We start from the raw sequence: 18,472 nt of genomic DNA, 5'->3' as shown, positions 1-18,472 counted from the left end.
GTCTTCAAGTTCTTCACTGTGTGACACAGACAGCCTTGGACCTTACTTAGAAGGCATGCCCCATCGTCATCTTCAGGGCGTGCGTTCATCGTGGAAGCACCACACAACTTGGGACAAACGTATCGTGCCTTTAAGGCCTACGTGATTGAAAATGTGCTGCAAAATAAAATGACTGTGCTTCCGGCTAGCTTTTGGGGGGGGGGGGGGGGGGGGGGGGGGTCTTTGTGCTGAAGGGGTTCCTTTCAAGGGAGTATTGTACTTTTACTTGATAGTAAACTTGGATTCTTCTTTGCTTTCAAATTTGTGGTAAATCCATCAATTCGTTCAAAAGTTGTGACAGTTTTTGTGTGTGTACAGACAGCAACATGCCAACTCTTTTTCATATTTTTATGATTTTTTTTTCTTAGTTTCCATATTTTTCAAGCTATCAATCCCACATTTTGCAAGAATGTAGATAAACGTAGAATGTGCTATGTCTCAAAATTTCATTTAGATACTCCAAGTATTTCAAAAGTTATGAAGCTTTGCATATATGTACTGGGGGGGGGGGGGGGGGAGGGGGTGGGGGGGGGGGGTCCTTTGTGCTGAAGGGGTTCCATTCAAGGGAGTATTGTACTTTAACTTGATAGTAAACTTGGATTCTTCTTTGCTTTCAAATTTGTGGTAAATCCATCAATTCGTTCAAAAGTTATGACAGTTTTTATCTGTGTACAGACAGCAACATGCCAACTCTTTTTCATATTTTTATAAAAAAAAAATTCTTAGTTTCCATATTTTTCAAGCTATCAATCCCACATTATGCAAGAATGTAGATAAACGTAGAATGTGCCATGTCTCAAAATTTCATTTATATACTCCAAGTATTTCAAAAGTTATGAAGCTTTGCATATATGTACCTGGTAGAACTGCCGGCCGGACGCCGGTCAAATTGATGTTTTTCCTGACTTTGGCAATTAATAAGTCAAAAGGTTATTCCAATAATGTCTTGAAAAAAATTGGGCATGTTCTATATATATTTGTTTGGAAGATCTGACAGTTTCAGATATCTGCTGTCAATAATTTCAAATCTGTGATGGCCTAAACTTGCCCCCCCGGGCAGTTTTGGTTTGTTTTCAGCTTTGTTTTTCGTAAAGTTTCAATGCTTACTGGTAAAACAAATGTGTGACTAGAGTGCTGGAACAATGATTTCTTTCTATTCCTGGTTGCTGAGAACTGATTCTCATAAGCTGAATTGACTGAGCAATTACTTTGTAGTAGCTTTGTGCTGTTAAAGTTGCCCTATTTTTCAGTTTTAAATCGCATCGCGACGGCGTACATCTTAAAATGCCAATATCTCAGGAACTAATAAAGGTATCCACTTACTTTTTTGTGTGTTTTGCTTGTTTTGTATTGTTCTTTAAAGATACACCAAAACATACACTCTCAATTCATAACAAAATTTTGACTGCCGCAACCTAATTTATTTCATTTCGGATATACTTTTCCACCGTCCGATCCAAACAATTACGGTTCCGGCTTCCGTCCGCTTCCAATCTGGCTGCCATTTTGAAACAGATGCAGGGAGGACGATGTGTGTTTTTTTACCAGGAAAATGTGCTTTATTGAATCGGAAAGTGAAGCCAGGAAGATTGATCACTGGCTGAAGAATACGTGTCTTAACAAATGGCTGGATGAAGAGGATAATTTGATTTACAAATACGCATTTTGGCTACGGAAAACAGATGCTGCAGGTTACACATTTTGTACTCTATGCACAAGGAATGTAAATTACGGATCCAACGGAAAAAATCTCTTTTACGTCACACAACCGACCCGAAACATGAAGAAGCTTTCTGTTCGCAAAAACACACATCTACTGAATTTAATGGCAAATTTGGAGCTCAGATGACACCAAATTGCACAATTTGGGTTCTTTGGAGAAAAAAATGTCCGGGGGTACATGCCCCCGGACACTCCTAGTAAGGCTAAGCGCCGTCGACTTTGATATTACTTACAAATTTTCAGCTGTTTTCAATTCCCATGCCTGATTGTTTTCCCACTAGTGACTTTTCACTTGTTTTGTTCATCCTTTGTGTAGTTGGCAGCCGAAGCCCCCAGACTTGCAGAGTACCAGAAATACCTGGAGTTCGAGATGTCGGAGGGGGACCCAGCCCGCATACAGTGTCTCTTTGAACGCGCCCTGCTGGAGAACTGTCTGGTGCCGGAACTCTGGATCCAGTACACAAAGTATCTGGTCAGTGCTCTTTGATATTTATTTCAATACATCACTTCAACTTAACACTTGGATCTATCTTACTTATGAGTTGGCAGACTGAGAAAGCATCACAGCGAGGCAGCAAGGGCGCTTTTTTCAGGTTGATTTAATAATAATAATATGGGAGATTTATAGAGCGCTTTACGTTCTCAAAGCGCTTTACAATGACAAACATACATAATACATACAAAGCAAAGCAAAAGCATGTGCAGCAGCATTCAGCACACAAGTGAACAACGAAACTTAAACACTACATCAATACAATCTGCAAGCATACTAACACAGGCAAAACATTCAAACATTCAAACACCTGATTCAAAAATGCACCATGTTGAAATAAAATTAATCAAAATACTGGGTGAAGAAGTGTGTTTTAAGGTTTGATTTGAAGGAACAGAATGTTTGGCAGTGTCGGATAGAGTAAGGGAGAGAGTTCCACGCAACGGCAGCAGAGTGGGAGAAGGCTCTCTGGCCGTGCTGTTTGCGACTAAAAGAAGATAGACGGAATATTCTAGTGTCTACAGAGGAGCGGAGGGATCGTGAGGGTGTATAGAGTGTGAACAGGTCAGACAGGTAGGATGGGGCTGAGCCAGATATTATTTTGTAGCAGATACAGCAGCACTTATATTGGATTCTCAGCTCTACAGGGAGCCAATGAAGTTTCTTTAGCAGGGGGGAACAGGACTGGGACCGAGGGGCTTTGCAGACAAGCCGGGCTGCAGAATTTTGAACGCGCTGCAAAGGATGGATGACAGACTGAGGACAGCCAATGAGAACAGAATTTCCGTAGTCTAATCGAGAAAGAATGTAGGAGGAAACAAGGGTCTTGGTGGCATCTTCGGTAAGGTATGGGCGGATAGAACCTATTCTCTTAAGCTCGATGTAAGCGGACTGACAGACTTTCATAACATGGTGTTTCATGGAGAGATCGCTATCAAGAAAGATGCCAAGATCACGGACGGAGTCTGAGAATTCAATAGTGCTGCTGCCCAAAGTGATAGAAGGAGGGAGAGAGAGAGAGGAGGAGAGGGAGGATTTGGTGAAACGAATGGCTTCTGTTTTGTCACAGTTAAGTCTAAGCTTGTTAGTGGACATCCGTCAATGATTGATTGCTATTGTATTTGTTTTATGTGCTATGCTGTGAACTTTATTGGAAGACGGACACATGCAAAAATTGTTACTGAAATTTTGTTTAATCAGATTGACTCAAGAACACTGCCACAAATGTAGCTGACACTTGTGAAGGTCCTGTGTTTTTTTGTTTTGTTTATGTTTGTTTAAACCTGAACCCTAAATAAAGTATTGAGAAGTGATGAATGACTAAGTTTATTTACATTACAGATGTAAGAACTATGGATTTCGCTGTCTACCTAAATATCAAGAATTCTGGTTCAATCTTGTTTTGTGCACAGGATGAGAAACTGAAGATCGGCAGCATGTCCATGGCAGCCTACGAGCGGGCGATGCGGAACTCTCCATGGAGCGGTACGTTGTGGAGAAACTACATCCTCACCTTGGAACGCAACTCACAGCCTTTTGAGACGATCAAAGGTATGGCCTAGAGTGAGTTTTCGTGAGTTTTCATAGGTAACTTGAAGGACTGGTATTCAGGCAACCATTTCAGCAGCACTTGATCGCATAGTGGCGTTATCTGCGCTGTAACTGCCCTAACCGCCACTCATAAAACTCAGTTAGGAACCGCCAAAGTCTCATTAAGGCGGTGAAGTTAACGGACCTCCCTCTTTCTGTTACAGTAAAACCTGAGTCTAGCGGACCCTTGTTGTAACGGCCACCTGCTACATACGGACAGTTTATCATGGCACGAACACGATTTCAACAATAACTAACCTTTAACGGGCGGACACCTGCCACTTACGGACGCGGACACGATTTTTCGGACCGTAGGAAGTGTAAACACTGTCACAAACGGACACAACGTACATAAAAACGCAACTTCGAAAACTCGACTGTTATGCAGACAGTGCTCGGCAGCCGTAGCCGTAGCACAAATGGTTGTTGATTGGTTGTCCTGTCCCTTTTCTGACCAATCAGTGGCTTGTTTAGATGGAGACCCACTTTCGCTCACTCACTTTCGCTTTTCCGCATTGTGGATACAGTCACAATCAAAAGCAACAGTAGACTACTGTGTTTGAAAATGGAATCTCCAGCAGGAAAAAGAAAAGCGTTGACTTTAGAGCAGCGTGTCGCTGCCTTGAAAAAACTAGATAGCGGCCAATCATGCCAAGATGTGGCGAAGGAGATGGGATGTGGTAAAACACAGATCGCGAGGATCAAATCGGAAAAAGAAGACGTGATGATCTCTCTCTCTTTGTAAGCAATCGTTCGAAGGAAACAATAGTTAACACAGCTAAATTTCTGTTCCATGCATTTATGCTGAGAGTAGAAAAACTGAATGAAACAAGAGCTGACACACTGCGGAATTTCCCGTTGAATGACTGATGAAGAGTCAGCTATTTTTAGCTTTGTGACGTCCGACTTGCGCAAGTTTGAATGCACAGTGTGTGTTGGGAACGGGTTAGGTGGGGGGGGGGGGGGGGGGGGGGTGGGGGGATGTTGTTGTTGTTGTTTGCTACATGTATCATTTGTTTACTCACATTTTCAGTGAGTCTCATGTTCAATCCAATAAATACATACTACAGGACTGACAAAAAGTGTCTTGTTCATTTTACGTGCTCTTTGTAAAATATTGCCCCGGCCCCTCCACCTGTGAAGAAGGGACACCTGTCTAATAGGGACACTATTACCATTCCCCAAGGGTGTCCGTTAGAGACAGGTTTTACTGTACAATTGCTAATTGAGGCCTTCATTCTAGATGTTTCGATGGTGGTAGTCTACATGTGGTGTTGGGCAACGTAGCTGACTCTGCATCTCTCGCATAATGGGGAAGTGTAGTTGGGTGGGATTTCCTTTGATTAAAGTAGATGTGTGCATCTGTACAGAGCAAGAAGCGAGGTAACAAACTTGATAGCTAATGGCGATCTTTCATGGTACGTGAATATCAGTTACAATCAGGATTTGCAGCCCTATATCTATCTGCCAGTTAGCCACCAAAGCCATGTTAGTTTTCACACAGCTCGTGAATACCTCCCCTGGACTTTTCTCTTGACTGTTCACCCAACTTCACGATTATGTAAGATGTGGGTAACCATTTTTCTCTCTTTTTAAATGAGAATCTGATTTGGTCAACTTGAGTCAGAATTGTGACTTCAGAAAATAGAAGCAACAATTTTCAGCATTTCGGTTTCAGGCACTAGTGATTAGTTGAATAGTTTTCTTGTTGTTGCTGACAAATGGTTATGTACATTCTTTTTTCTTCTTCTTTGCTCTTGGGCTGAAACTCCCACGCTAACTCATGCATGAGTCAATTTTTATTTGTATACCCGGCCATTCAAGCAGCATACACTGATTTTGGGGGAATATTATCTATTAAATTACATTCTTATCCCAACTCACATCAAGCAATTTACTCCAGTTTAGTGCTAGGACGCTGAATAGCATCGCCTTGGTAACAAGGGGAGGTCACCCTAAAAAAGAGCTACCTTGACCCCTTATCATGACAAAGTCACGCGTGACTTCCTGACCTTGCCGCCATCTTTGAATCATTCACTCTCCAGCGATCTGTGTCTACAGACGTGTTTTGATTTTGCTCCGGCTTTCAGCCGGTTTGTCTGACTTCTGCCTTTGTCAGACCCTGCCTTGGTACTTGCACACGGTCCCTCTGCTCCTACTGTGTGTTTGGGTGAGCTTTTTTGTCGTTTGTTATCGTTTTGTGACTTAGGTTTGGTCGAATACTTAGCTTTGTTTACATTTTTTCCGTTCGCCATGTCGGATAAGGAAAGAATAAAAATGCTAAGTTGGTGGCCGAGCCTTCTCCCACAAAGAAGCCTTCTCGTAAGTCGTAGAGTTCGGCATGTTAAGCTTTGATTAAAGTCACAGATCCTTGACTAAATCCTCGTTTGATGTGCGATAGACTTACCTAATTCTCCGGCTATGCCTAGTTTGCCTTCAGCTGCTTCACCGGTCTTGTCCGGTTCAGGCTCTGTTAGCGAGAAGCAGGATGTTTATGCTATTTTGCACTCCTTGAGTGCTTAGATATCCTCTCTTTCAGCCGAGTTTTCGTCTACCAAGGCTGAGATGTGTCTTTGCCTTCCGGTGTGGGAGGTGTGCGTTCCCTTGCCAGGGTGTGTGTTCCGCCTTCCTCCACTTTTACGTCCGCCGACGTTCACGCCTCGTTTGAGGGCTTCCGTGGTGTTTCCCTGCTGCGTTCCCAGGCCTCTTGGACTGACGACGATCAAGGTATTTATACTTCGCCAGTAACCGGGTTCTCCGGCCAAAACGAAGTGCGTGTTTGGAGAGAGTAGCCACACCGGTTCGTGTGCGCGAAAGCTTAGGCCCTAGGTCTACGTCGTTCCGATTGAGTGAACGTCTAGATCGAGGGAAAAGCCCAGACACGCGTTCGGTCTCTGACCGAACAGGGGAAGTGCGTCCTCCTACACTCCCTAGAGGAACAGTGGGTGCGGCAGCACAGCTTTCATAGCTTTCCCCGCTTCCGCCTTTCAGGCAGGAAGCAGTCCCTAGGGACGTACCGCTTGGGTATAAAATCCCTCGTGGGCGTCTCTTCCGGGCGACACTTCGTCGGACTATGGTAGTCACGGCGGAAGTGTCTTGCCTGACTTCACGGAAGTGAGGGACTACGAGTCGGATTTTGGCACTTCCGTCCAGGGTGACGAAGATGTCAACTTCCGCATACCGACTAAGCTTCCGCAAGCTCTGGCTTTAGCGGAGGAAGTGGCTTCACGGTATTTTGAGGAGGGGGTGACATTCCCCGCTTCCGCCCTCTGGGCAGGAAAGCAGTCCCTAGGGACACACTGCTTGGGTATCGCATCCCTCGTGTGTCGTCTCTTCTGGGTGACGCTTCGCCTGACTATTGTAGTCAGGGCGGAAGTTCGTTGCCTTGTTGCACGGATGTGCGGGTTCAGTATGAGTCGGATTTTGGTGCTTCTGTTCAGGTTGACAAAGATGCCAACTTCCGTGTACTGGTTGAACTTCCGCTAGCACTGGCTTTGGCGGCGGAAGTTACTTCAAGGTAGTTCGAGGAGGGTGCGGCAACACTTGTAGGCTTGTTGCCCAACCTCCTTCCGCTTTGGGGGATTCCCGTTCTGCGAAGGACGGAAACAGCAGTTCAGTTTTCGGAAATTCCCGTTTTCGGAAATTCCCGTTGGTAGCGTTTGAGCTGTCTATGCTACTGACTACTGGGCAGTACGGCGGTGCGTTTCACGCTGTACCGTGGTTAACAGCACAAGGTCTGGCTCCTGATTCAGCGCAGCCTTACCGTGCTTCTTTGTTTTTAGCCTCAGCTTTGCCTGCTGGTTTGGCTAAGAGGTTTTCACTGCTGCATAATTCAGTCAATTTGATTGGCTCGTTTGCCTTGCCTCGTTCCACTTTTCCGGAACTTGCAGTCCTTAGGCAAGATGATACAGCAGAGACAGAGTAGTCCCGTTTTCGGAGAATTCTCTTTTGTCTTTGGAGTAACTGGCTTACGCTTGAGTTATCGTCTCTCTCTGAGACTTTGCAGAGATCTCTGTCGAGATTGATCGCGTCGTCATTAGACCAATTCAGGTTTCGTGACGATGCGGTAGAGAAAGTTGTCACTATTCTGGTAGGGAAGACGGCTACAGTAGAACAGTATGTTATACTGAGTCCTCTTTCTTGTCTCTGGGGGAATAAGCACATGATCTTTTCAAGTTATCCTCTGTTTAGGAAACTTTGCAAGATTTTTTTATAGAGCTCTATCTTCTCTGCTCTTGTTAACTTCGAGTTTCGTCGTGACGCACGGGAGAAGGATGTCATGTCGCTTCTAGCTGCTTTGGCTAAAGTCTTTTGAACAGCGGAGCCTCCCAGCGCTTTTCTTGGCACATTGCTTGGCTCAGTTTGCAAACAAGAGGCGGATCTACTCCGCTCTTTGCTTTTTGTGGTTCATCTTCTGGGAGAAGCTGTGATCTGCGTCGGCTGGCCACATTTGGCCTTTATTTAGGCAAGATACGGAGCTAAGCAAACACACATTGGGTTAAACCCTCTGCCTTAGGCAGCTTCGCGGTATGTACGCCCATCTTTGGTGCGGCATACCTCTTATTTTTCACCTTCTAGGGTGAAGTTGCTAAGGCCTCAATTTTTGTTTTTTGCCTCTGTGGTGAAAAACAAGGCAAGCTGTTAAAACTTTCTCGGCTTTTACGGCTTACGGAATTGCGCTTTCTCATCAGGGTCATAAGCTTTGGTTGCTGACAAGTCGCCAGAACATGTCCAAATTATGGGCTCACATTCTGACTAAATTTTTAGGCTCACTGAGCCATTGCTCGTAACCTCTCAGTCGGAACTTTTCCGGCTAAGCCTACCTCTTGAGGCAGTGGCTTCTGTCAGCGACTTTCGCTGCGCAGCACAAAGGACTCGCTGGAATTCCTTAGTTTCAGCTTTTCTTTCTAGGAGGTTACGGAAAGAACTAAACACCATCATGTGGCTAAGCCTAGGGTTGGCACAGACGTTTTTAGCATTGGGGTGTTTTTCTTCCACACGCAAAGACATACACCGTCGATTGGCGGGTACGCCCTTCACAGAGAAGGGTGGACAGGTTGCAAAGTCTGGTTCGTACTCTGTCCTTGATAAAGAGAGCGGCTGTACGTGTTCTGACCTCTCTTCTTGGCCAAATGGAATCGATGGCCACTCTTGTGCCCTTAGGCAGAGTCCACAAGCGGCCATTTCAGGCTGCCCTGAGTTCGCTGTGGAAGCCTTCTCTTCAGGGCTGGGAGACAGTAGTCTCTCTTGAAAGCTGGTTTCGGCACACAACGAGGCAGTGGCTGCTCCCTGGGATTTCACAGGGAGTGCCAATCTCGTTTGCCCCCCCCGGACGAGTTTCTGTTCACAGACGCGTCTATGGAGGGCTGGGGTGCCCATCTTTCTGTTCACACTGCGTCAGGTCTGTGGAACGAGACGCAGAGTGGGTGGCACATTAATGCCCTAGAGTTAGAGGCTGTTTTCCTGGGACTCCAATCGTTTCTGTCTATGGTCAGGAACGAATAAATTGGGGTTCGCACAGACAACACGACCATGGCGGCCTATTTCAACAAACAGGGAGGCACTTTGTCTCTCGCTCTTTCTGTCAGGTCAGGTCAGATTCTTGCCTGGGGCAGCCAGCACCTTATTCTGTTGTCAGCGAAGGACGTCCCAGGCATACTCAACGTTCTTGCGGACTACTTCAGTCGCCCGTAGTGTACGATGCACACGGAGTAGACTCTGACTCATCAGGTCCTACAACGTCTGGGTGGCATTTCAGCAAGCCTACAGTCGATCTGTTTGTGACAAGATTCTCCTGCAGGCTTCAGGTCTTTATCTCCCCCTTTCCAGACCCAGAGGGGAGGGAAACAGACGCCCTCGAAGTAAACTGGTCGCGTCTGAGCCTATGCTTTCCCCCCGTTTCATCTCTTGGGAAAGGTTCTCAGGAAGGCGGAGCGGGGACAGCCTTGCTTGGTGTTGGTGGCCCCTTGGTGGCCCAGCCAACATTGGTTCCCCGTCCTCCTTCGCCTCGCAGACGGCCCTCCATTCTTTCTAGGTCGCTGCGCCGTTCTGGCTCCTCAGACGCTACTTTAGGCTTTGTCCAAAAGGCCCACAGGGAATCGACCAGCACTGTTTATGCGTCACACTGGTCAGCTTGGACAAAGTGGTGCTCGGAGAATGGAGTTACTGCTACTTCACCTCGCTCTATGCATGTAGCAAATCATCTCTCGTGTTTGGCTGCTCAGGGCTTGGCTCCTTCTTTTTTGAGAGTCAGGCGCTCAGCCATTTCTTCTACTCTGAAGCAATTAGGGCATAGCATTAACCTGGGCGGTGTAATTGCTAGTGTTCTTAAGGGGGCAGCGATTGGTTTTACGAAGGCTAAGTCCCCTCTTCCCGCGTGGGACTTATTTTTTGGTACTCAAGTTTCTAGCCTCTTCGGATTTCGAACCTTTAGCTTCAGCGAGCTTAGCTAACTTGACTCGTAAAGCCTTGTTCCTCGTTTTGTTAGCCTCTGCCAGTGGAGGCGGTGAGGTGCACGCTCTTTCAGGCCTGGCTAAGGATATTTCTTTTGAGAGCTATGGCTCTTTTGTTTTAAGATTTCGGCCGGAGTTCCTTGCCAAAACCAAAAACAAGGTCTGTCCTCCTCTGTTATTCGCATTCCTCCTTTAAGTAGGATTCTTGCGTCTGGTGACCCTGATATGGTCAATTGTCCTGTTCGTACTCTTACCAGCTACTTATCCCGTACCACGCCCATTAGGTCTAGGGACCATAAACTGCTCTTCATCTCAGTTGACACTGAAAGGAGCAAGGACTTGTCGCGGGTCACTTTGGTAAGATGGGTCTCTACGCTTATTAAACAAGCGTATGCGTGGTGGCACAGACAAGTTGGGATTGGGCATTCTGTCCTTCCTATGAAGTTGTCAAGAACTCATGAAGCCAGAGCCTGGGCTACTTCTCTGGCAGTCCTCCGCTCAGGCGTGCTGGCAGAGGTCTTAGGCGCTGCCTACTGGAAATCGCAGGGTGTTTTCATCAACTTTTACCTGCGAGATGTGGCCAGCACTCGTCATGGTGGCAGTAGCTCCCTACCAGCCATTGTCGGCTGGACAAGTGGAATTTTGTTTCCCCACCTCCTTCATTAGCATTCTGCTTGATGTGAGTTGGGATAAGAATGTAATTTAATTGAAAATTTTCATCTAAATTTTAATTTGATTATATACTTACCCAACTCACATAGTTGATACCCGCCCGCCTGCCCCGCTTTTGGGGTTTTTATGGGGGTTTTTTTTCCTAAAAAAGAGGGAAATTTTTCTATGTTCGCTTTCGATTGAATGATTCAAAGATGGCGGCAAGGTCAGGAAGTCACGCGTGACTTTGTCATGATAAGGGGTCAAGGTAGCTCTTTTTTAGGGTGACCTCCCCTTGTTACCAAGGCGATGCTATTCAGCGTCCTAGCACTAAACTGGAGTAAATTGCTTGATGTGAGTTGGGTAAGTATATAATCAAATTAAAATTTAGATGAAAATTTTCAATTCCTGTACATGTTTTCAAGTCTTTTATGTGTTATTTCATTATTTGTTTGTTTTTATTTCAGGTACAATGGACAAAGCGTTGGCGGCTGGTTTAACAGACTCCTCTGACTACCTGTTGGTATGGACTGTCTACTGTGACTACCTCAGGCGGCGCATTGACTGGAATAAAGGTGTGCTTGCAGTTACAATTTCACAGACTCTTAACTCTTAGTGTAAAGCCAAATAATGTATAAGGCCAAGAAACAAAATCAATGTATCCGATTCCCTGACCAACCTATTTTTTTTCTTCCGGCCCTAGAACTTTTTTTGACAAAAAAAAGTTAGTGAAAAATGTCAAAACTCGATTTTGCAGACTTTACAAAGAAAATTATTCTTCTCTGACATCGAGGGGACACAGCTCTTAATGTCTGGCCAATAGAAAGCCGCAAGTGACTGTGTAAATAAAAATAAAGCCTTCAGTCAAGAAAAGTAAATAACTGACCTACCGACCTAGATTTTGTTTTACCTTGTCATCCGAAAAAACTTTTTATCTGTGGGGCATAACGTTTATTTGAAAACTGAGCTTTGCGTTTGGAGGAATGGCTACAACAAATATGTGTGTGTGGTGGGGGGTGTCTAGTGATCATGCAAGAGTTATACTGTTTGTTGCATAGGAAGTATCAGTACTGTCCATGTGGAATCATTTCACAGTGTCTCTGGTGTTTGGTGCAGATCATGAGACGGAACTGGAGACGTATCGCCTGACAGTGGAGAGAGCTGCTGATCACCTCTTTAATTGTGAGTCTCCTGGATTTACTGTCAAGTACATAGAAAATATTGGTAGTAACAGGGATGAATGTTCCTATCCACAAATCAGGAATTCCAGATATTGGTATTAACAGGGATCAAATTTCCCATCTCCAAATCAGTAAATGCTGATTTAAGAAACTTTGTTTGGACCATTCAGGAAAAGATGCAATAGCCTGGTGGATAAGATGTAGGCCTCCCATGTGGAAGGTTGAAGGTTCAAATCCCAGCCGCTCTTGGTGGGTTAAGGGTGGAGATTTTTCCAATCTCCCTGGTAAACTGTTAGTGCATTATTCACCTTTGTGTATATACATGCAATCACAACAAGACAGTATGCTTGAAAAAGATCCTGTAATCCATGTCAAAGTTTGGTGGCTTGCAGAAACACAAAAATACCAAACATGCATCCCCCGAAAACAGAATATGGCTGCCTAAATGGTGGGGAAAAGTGGTCCTGCATGTAAAAACCCAATCGTTACAAAACACGAGTGTACATTAGAGTTTCAGCCTATGAACGCAGAAGAAGAATAGGAAACCATTCAGGGTGTCAAAATGATATCAACATTTATAACAGCTGCCTTATCAATAAGTCTCCAAGCAAACTTTCCTTTTTATTTGACTGAGAGCATTATCAGGGCGGGGATGTAGCTCAGTCGGTAGCGCGCTGGATTTGTATCCAGTTGGCCGCTGTCAGCGTGAGTTCGTCCCCACGTTCGGCGAGAGATTTATTTCTCAGAGTCAACTTTGTGTGCAGACTCTCCTCGGTGTCCGAACACCCCCCCGTGTGTACATGCAAGCACAAGGCCAAGTGCGCACGAAAAAGATCCTGTAATCCATGTTCGGTGGGTTATAGAAACACGAAAATACCCAGCATGCTACCTCCGAAAACGGCGTATGGCTGCCTAAATGGCGGGGTAAAAAACGGTCATGCACGTAAAATTCCACTCGTGCAAAAAACACAAGTGTACGTGGGAGTTTCAGCCCACGAACGCAGAAGAAGAAGAGCATTATCTCTACTTTCTTATTGCCGCTTGCACCGCCAACAGCATATAACAAGGGATTAAAAGTCTATATTTGTGTACACAGTTTTTGGATTAGAGGGAGACCCGGAGGCCAGCCTGCGGCAGTTCTGGGCGGACATCGAGGCACGTCACTGCAAGAACTTGGAGCGTGCCAGAGAGCTGTGGAACCAAGTGATGCAGGAAGGGTACGGCAGTCAGGCCGCTATGTGGCTCAACTATTACAGGCTGGAACGGTAAGAGCAAAGCAAGTCATTCTTTATTGCATTTTCAAACTGATGTGAGTGGTATGAATCAGCAAGTTGCCGGGCTGCGGGCTGGGACCAGAGGCTGTACTGACTGAAAAGCAATCAAGATAGCTGTTGATTTTGGAAATGGTGCCCATGCATATCATTTTCTATAATTTTGGTTTCAAATGGTACACCTGAGAAGCATCTGCCTGGTCATCTATGTGTGCATGTGCTCATGGGGGGGGGGGGGGGGGAGAGATAGCTCAGTCGGTATTTTCCAGTCAACTTTGTGCACTCTTTGGTGTTCGAATACCCCCTTGTGAACGCATGCGCATGATAAAAAAAAAAAGTTCACAGCAAAAGTCACAGGGCGTAGAAAACATGAATACACGCATGCAGGAAAAAGAACAAAATGGGTAGCGCTGTACTGTATGGCAGCTCGCTTTCCCCAGTGAGAAAGTTGCCCGAATTTCCATGAGGGTAACCTCACAGGACTAAATTCAATCTTATCCTTATCTTATCTTATGTTAATAGAAGAAACGGGAATAGAGTATAATTATAACAAAAATGTGTGATATTTGATTTTTGATTCATAGACCTGAAGAAAGTTTGAGAGCAATTTCTGGCCAAGTTTTATTGCACTATTTTAATTTTTGTCCAGAACGTTTGGTGATGTGAAGCACTGTCGTCGCATCTTACAAAGAGCACTGAACTCTGTCACTGACTGGCTGGAGGCTGTCACACAGGCCTACCTGGACTTTGAACGAGAGGAAGGTCAGTGTATTTGTTTTATTTTGTCAGTCTGTCTGCCTGTCTGGCATGAATTCGAACACCTTTGGAGGTGCAACTAGGTGACCAAAAAGTATCATGAATGTAATGTTTGCTATTCCACAGGCCGGAGAACTCTCCACAGATGTGCAGTTTTGCAAGGAAAGCAACCGTCTTCATTGCAGAAAAAAATTGGGCACAAAATAGAAACCGATTTCTGTATAAAAATAGTGTGATTTTAAAATATTCTGTTGCCCCAGTTGTCTCTTGTACTTGGGACAGAAATAGTACATTAGCACAGCATAGCAAATATTCTGTGTGTTCCAGTAACCAGGGGAGGCTATCAAAGTGCCTTTAAAATGGGCGGTTCTGGTGAGGTTATGCCCCCTCTTTCTTTCAGCTGGTAACTGGCGCCACCTCGCGGCAAGATCACACGAGAAAGGAAAAAAAACTTGCATTTGACCCAAATAGCATATCGGTTTGGTAACAGTTCGTGTGTAAGTCGTGCATTTTATACGGTAAACAGACAATGGTCGGTTCTGGTGAAGTTATGCCCCTTCTTTCTTTCGGCTGGTAACTGGCGCCACCTTCACGGCAAGATCACAGGAGTTCTCTCGCGTTATCACCCCAGAAGCGCTCATTGCTCAGTTTTGTTATTTGCAAGAGGGCTTTGCTCCCCTGGACCATGGCAGTGTTCAAAGATGTTTTTCCTCAGAGTTCTCCTGCCTGACTCTGTCAAGGGAGTTGGCAAGCAGTGAATGGATGTCACAGATTATAGAAGAACTGTACAGTGGAACCCCTACACATATCTGAGAAAATCGGGTCTTTAAAAGGACAGTCTTCAAATGGGGGTACATTTACAGAGATTAAGAACAGAAAATCTGGGAAAACAGTGCCTCAAAAGGGAAGGAGTCTTAGATTGGGGGGTCCGTGTGGCAAGAGTCAGACAGCAGAGCACATCCTGCAGGCTTGTCCATACCACAGTGCTCTGAGGGACACCACCTGGCCAGAGGAGACAGCGCTACAAAAGAAGCTATACGGCCCCAGAGAGGACTTGGAGAGGACAGCACGTTTCGCCCTGCAGTCCGGACTGACGATCTAACACCGAACGACAAGAAGAAGAAGAAGATTGGGGGGTCCACTGTACTGGTATGTGTGTACTCAGGCTGACACTACACGGTATGATGTGAAGTGACTGATGATTTGACTGTCACTGTTCCCATTCTGTGTGCAGGCACGTTAGAAGACTACGAACAGGCCTACAGTAAGTGTGAGGCACAGCTGGCTCGGGTCAACGAGAGGAAAGCAAAGGTTAGCTGCAGGCTTTGACGTTGTGAAATAAATGTTGATTAGATCAAAGTGATGTGTTGAGTGTTTGAGCGTGTGGGTGTGCATACATGTGTAAGTACTTGTAGAGGTTTGGAGGAAAGCAAAGGTAATCTGCAGGCTTTGACGTTGTAAAATAAATGTTGATTAGATAAAAGTAGTGTGTTGAGTGTCTGTGCATGTGGGTGTGCATGCATGTGTATGTACTTGTAGAGGTTGGGAGCGACCTTCTTGGAAAACAATATCTTGGATAAATAACTTTCTTATTGGAATATTAAAATATTTTTGTTGAGTGACAAAAATGTTCACAATATGTAAAGAAAAACGTATTTAAAAAGAAAGAAGATATTTTGAAAGTCTTCAAAGTGTAAGTCGATACACGTAAAATAATGTTTGGGGCTTAGTCCCCTGACAAATAGTGTGACATCAGTGATGTTCCTAGGACTGGAGGGCAACAGGACAAAATGTCCTGAATCAAAAAAACTAATAGGACATCATGTCCTGACTACAAAAAAACAATAGGACATTCAGATCAAGTGAACCAATCATGGCACTTAACCTTTTTAGATGACTGAGAATATATGAATAAAGGCAAATAAAAACTGAACAGTTCCAAATTTATTTTAATATTTTAAATGCAACAGTGTTCAGTAGGGTTACTTTCACACACACAGACACATGCTTCAGAATGTCATAAGTGATCTTTCACACACACTGACACACACACACACACACACACACACACACACACACACACACACTATGCTTCAGAATGAATGTCACAAGTGACAAGTGATCTTTCACACACTTCAGAATGTCACACGTGATCATTTTCAGTGAGCTTGAACAGCTACTTTCGTTTCTTGCGTCTCTTCCTGACCCTTCCTGCGCCTCTTCCTGAGGTTGTAGATCTATTGGCTCACCTTCTGAGGCTTCAGTCTCCGACGGGGCCGAAGGCCCTGCAACAAAGCCACTCAAAAGTGTCTGCCCTTTTCCCACGCAAACCTTTTTCTTCGGCGGCATCTTTGCAGAAATGTGGCGGCGGAAGTAAAGTGTCGCTGTCAAAAGTAGCGAGAGTTGTGGCTCTTGTAATATTGTTCGGTCGAGAGTTGCGTCCCTTGTGTTATTGTTCGACCGAGAGTGAAAATTGAAGTTCAAGTAGACCCCGATTCGAACTCGTTTTAACGGGGTTTGATACTTCAGTTTGTACAGATTCTTCTTGCAGTGACCGCTCTAGACGTAATACTATCGGACAATGACCGCTGACTTCGCGATCGGATCGGACATTTGACGGGACAGAGGTGTTTGCAATCGGTCATTTTACAACCTAAATCGGTCTATGACCGATGACCGACGCCTCGGAACATCACTGCACATAATCTAGTCAGGTTTTTTTGTTCTTACCTGAAAAAGATTTTATTTTTTTCTCTCCATTTCTCCAGGCAGCAGATAAGGAGGCAGCCATTCAGGAACAGAAGAAGTTGCAAAGGGCAGCAACAAAGGCGCACAAAAAGGGGGAGAAAACTAACGAGAAGGAAGCTCAGTCCGCAGCAAAAGATGCAAACAGTCAGAAAAACTCCGGGAAATGGTCGGCGTCTATCACAGGGGCGCGCCCTGTGAACGACAACAGTCGCAAACGCAAGGTCAGTACAGTGCTACCTCTATGTTAAGACCTCGTGAAATCTGTGGCACCCCCCGCGGGTTCGGGGGAAGAATTTACCCGATGCTCCCCAGCATGTCGTAAGAGGCGACTAACGGATTCTGTTTCTCCTTTTACCCTTGTTAAGTGTTTCTTGTATAGAATATAGTCAATGTTTGTAAAGATTTTAGTCAAGCAGTGTGTCAGAAAATTAATGTTAAATCCTTTGTACTGGAAACTTGCATTTTCCCAGTAAGGTAATATATTGTACTATGTTGCAAGCCCCTGGAGCAATTTTTTTATAAGTGCTTTTGTGAACAAGAAACAATTAACAAGTGGCTCTATCCCATCTCCCCCCTTTCCCCGTCGTGATATAACCTTCGTGGTTGAAAACGACGTTAAACACCAAATACAGAAAGATAAAGAAAGAAAGAAATCTGTGGCATTTAGGTCTAAAGAGATCTTATGTTGGAGGTAAATTTAGTGACACTATGAAAATGAGGTCTTGTACATGTACATTCATGTGTATCTGAACATGTGTGCACTCACACGAGCATGCATACACCAAAACACCCGCGCACTAGAACAAACATGCATGTGCACGTACACACACACACATGCTTGCACGCACACATACACGCCCAAACACACACACAAACACACACACACTTTCTCTCTCTCTTTCTCTCTCTCTCTCTCTCTCTCTCTCTCTCTTTCTCTCTCTCTCTCTCTCTCTCTCTCTCTCTCCTCTCTCTCTCTCTCTCTCTCTCTCTCTCTCTCTCTCTCTCTCTCTTGCAAACATACAGAAGAAAAGGAAAAAAATCAAACTCAATCATACATTGTGACGATGTCTTCGGTGGAATGACATCAGTAGAAGCTAGATTATATATGTACATTGTGATTAGGTTGTCTTTCACAGTGACGCTCGAAGACTAAAATCAAAAACGGGGAAATTTATTGTTGACAGATGAACGAAGAAAGGACGGATGGATTCAAGGCTCCACATCCAAGAGCATTTGGAGTATCTGCAGAAGACCTGCAACCCCCAGCGAAGAGAACAAGAGAAGGTGTGCAATAGACGAATTCTGGAAATAACTCTGTCGGGTTTAATGGGTTGTGAAACTGAAAGAGTGAATACTCTTGATTTTAGTAGAGGGATGCTCCTATCCTTTGTAACAGCATGGTCAGATCTGAGACCTTACCATTCTTGATTTTCGATTCTTGATTTTGGAACATTTGATTTTGGAACATTTGATTTTGGAACATTTGATTTTGGAACATTTGTAGTCTATCTGTTTTTGGATGTGAACCTTGCATAGTGATGATGTTAGAAAGAAGAGTGTGACGTTGTA

The 18,472-nt window shown here is 44.8% G+C and overlaps 1 protein-coding gene across 1 annotated transcript in view; it reads left to right on the top strand.

The window, feature by feature from the left end:
* The window catches only part of LOC138975692 (squamous cell carcinoma antigen recognized by T-cells 3-like), a 51,320-nt gene that overhangs the window by 20,908 nt on the left and 11,940 nt on the right, over nucleotides 1-18,472 (top strand). The window contains exons 7-15 of the mRNA XM_070348433.1: nucleotides 2,078-2,233; nucleotides 3,667-3,805; nucleotides 11,415-11,522; nucleotides 12,064-12,129; nucleotides 13,225-13,393; nucleotides 14,049-14,161; nucleotides 15,390-15,466; nucleotides 16,924-17,124; nucleotides 18,088-18,187. Coding sequence (XP_070204534.1) covers nucleotides 2,078-2,233; nucleotides 3,667-3,805; nucleotides 11,415-11,522; nucleotides 12,064-12,129; nucleotides 13,225-13,393; nucleotides 14,049-14,161; nucleotides 15,390-15,466; nucleotides 16,924-17,124; nucleotides 18,088-18,187 — 1,129 coding nt within the window. The remainder of the gene's footprint in view (nucleotides 1-2,077; nucleotides 2,234-3,666; nucleotides 3,806-11,414; nucleotides 11,523-12,063; nucleotides 12,130-13,224; nucleotides 13,394-14,048; nucleotides 14,162-15,389; nucleotides 15,467-16,923; nucleotides 17,125-18,087; nucleotides 18,188-18,472) is intronic.

Source organism: Littorina saxatilis, linkage group LG9 (genome assembly GCF_037325665.1).
Source record: "Littorina saxatilis isolate snail1 linkage group LG9, US_GU_Lsax_2.0, whole genome shotgun sequence".
In the NCBI taxonomy this organism is placed as follows: domain Eukaryota; kingdom Metazoa; phylum Mollusca; class Gastropoda; order Littorinimorpha; family Littorinidae; genus Littorina; species Littorina saxatilis.
The sequence above is the reverse complement of the archived record's forward strand: the minus strand, read 5'-3'. Positions and strand labels throughout refer to the sequence as shown.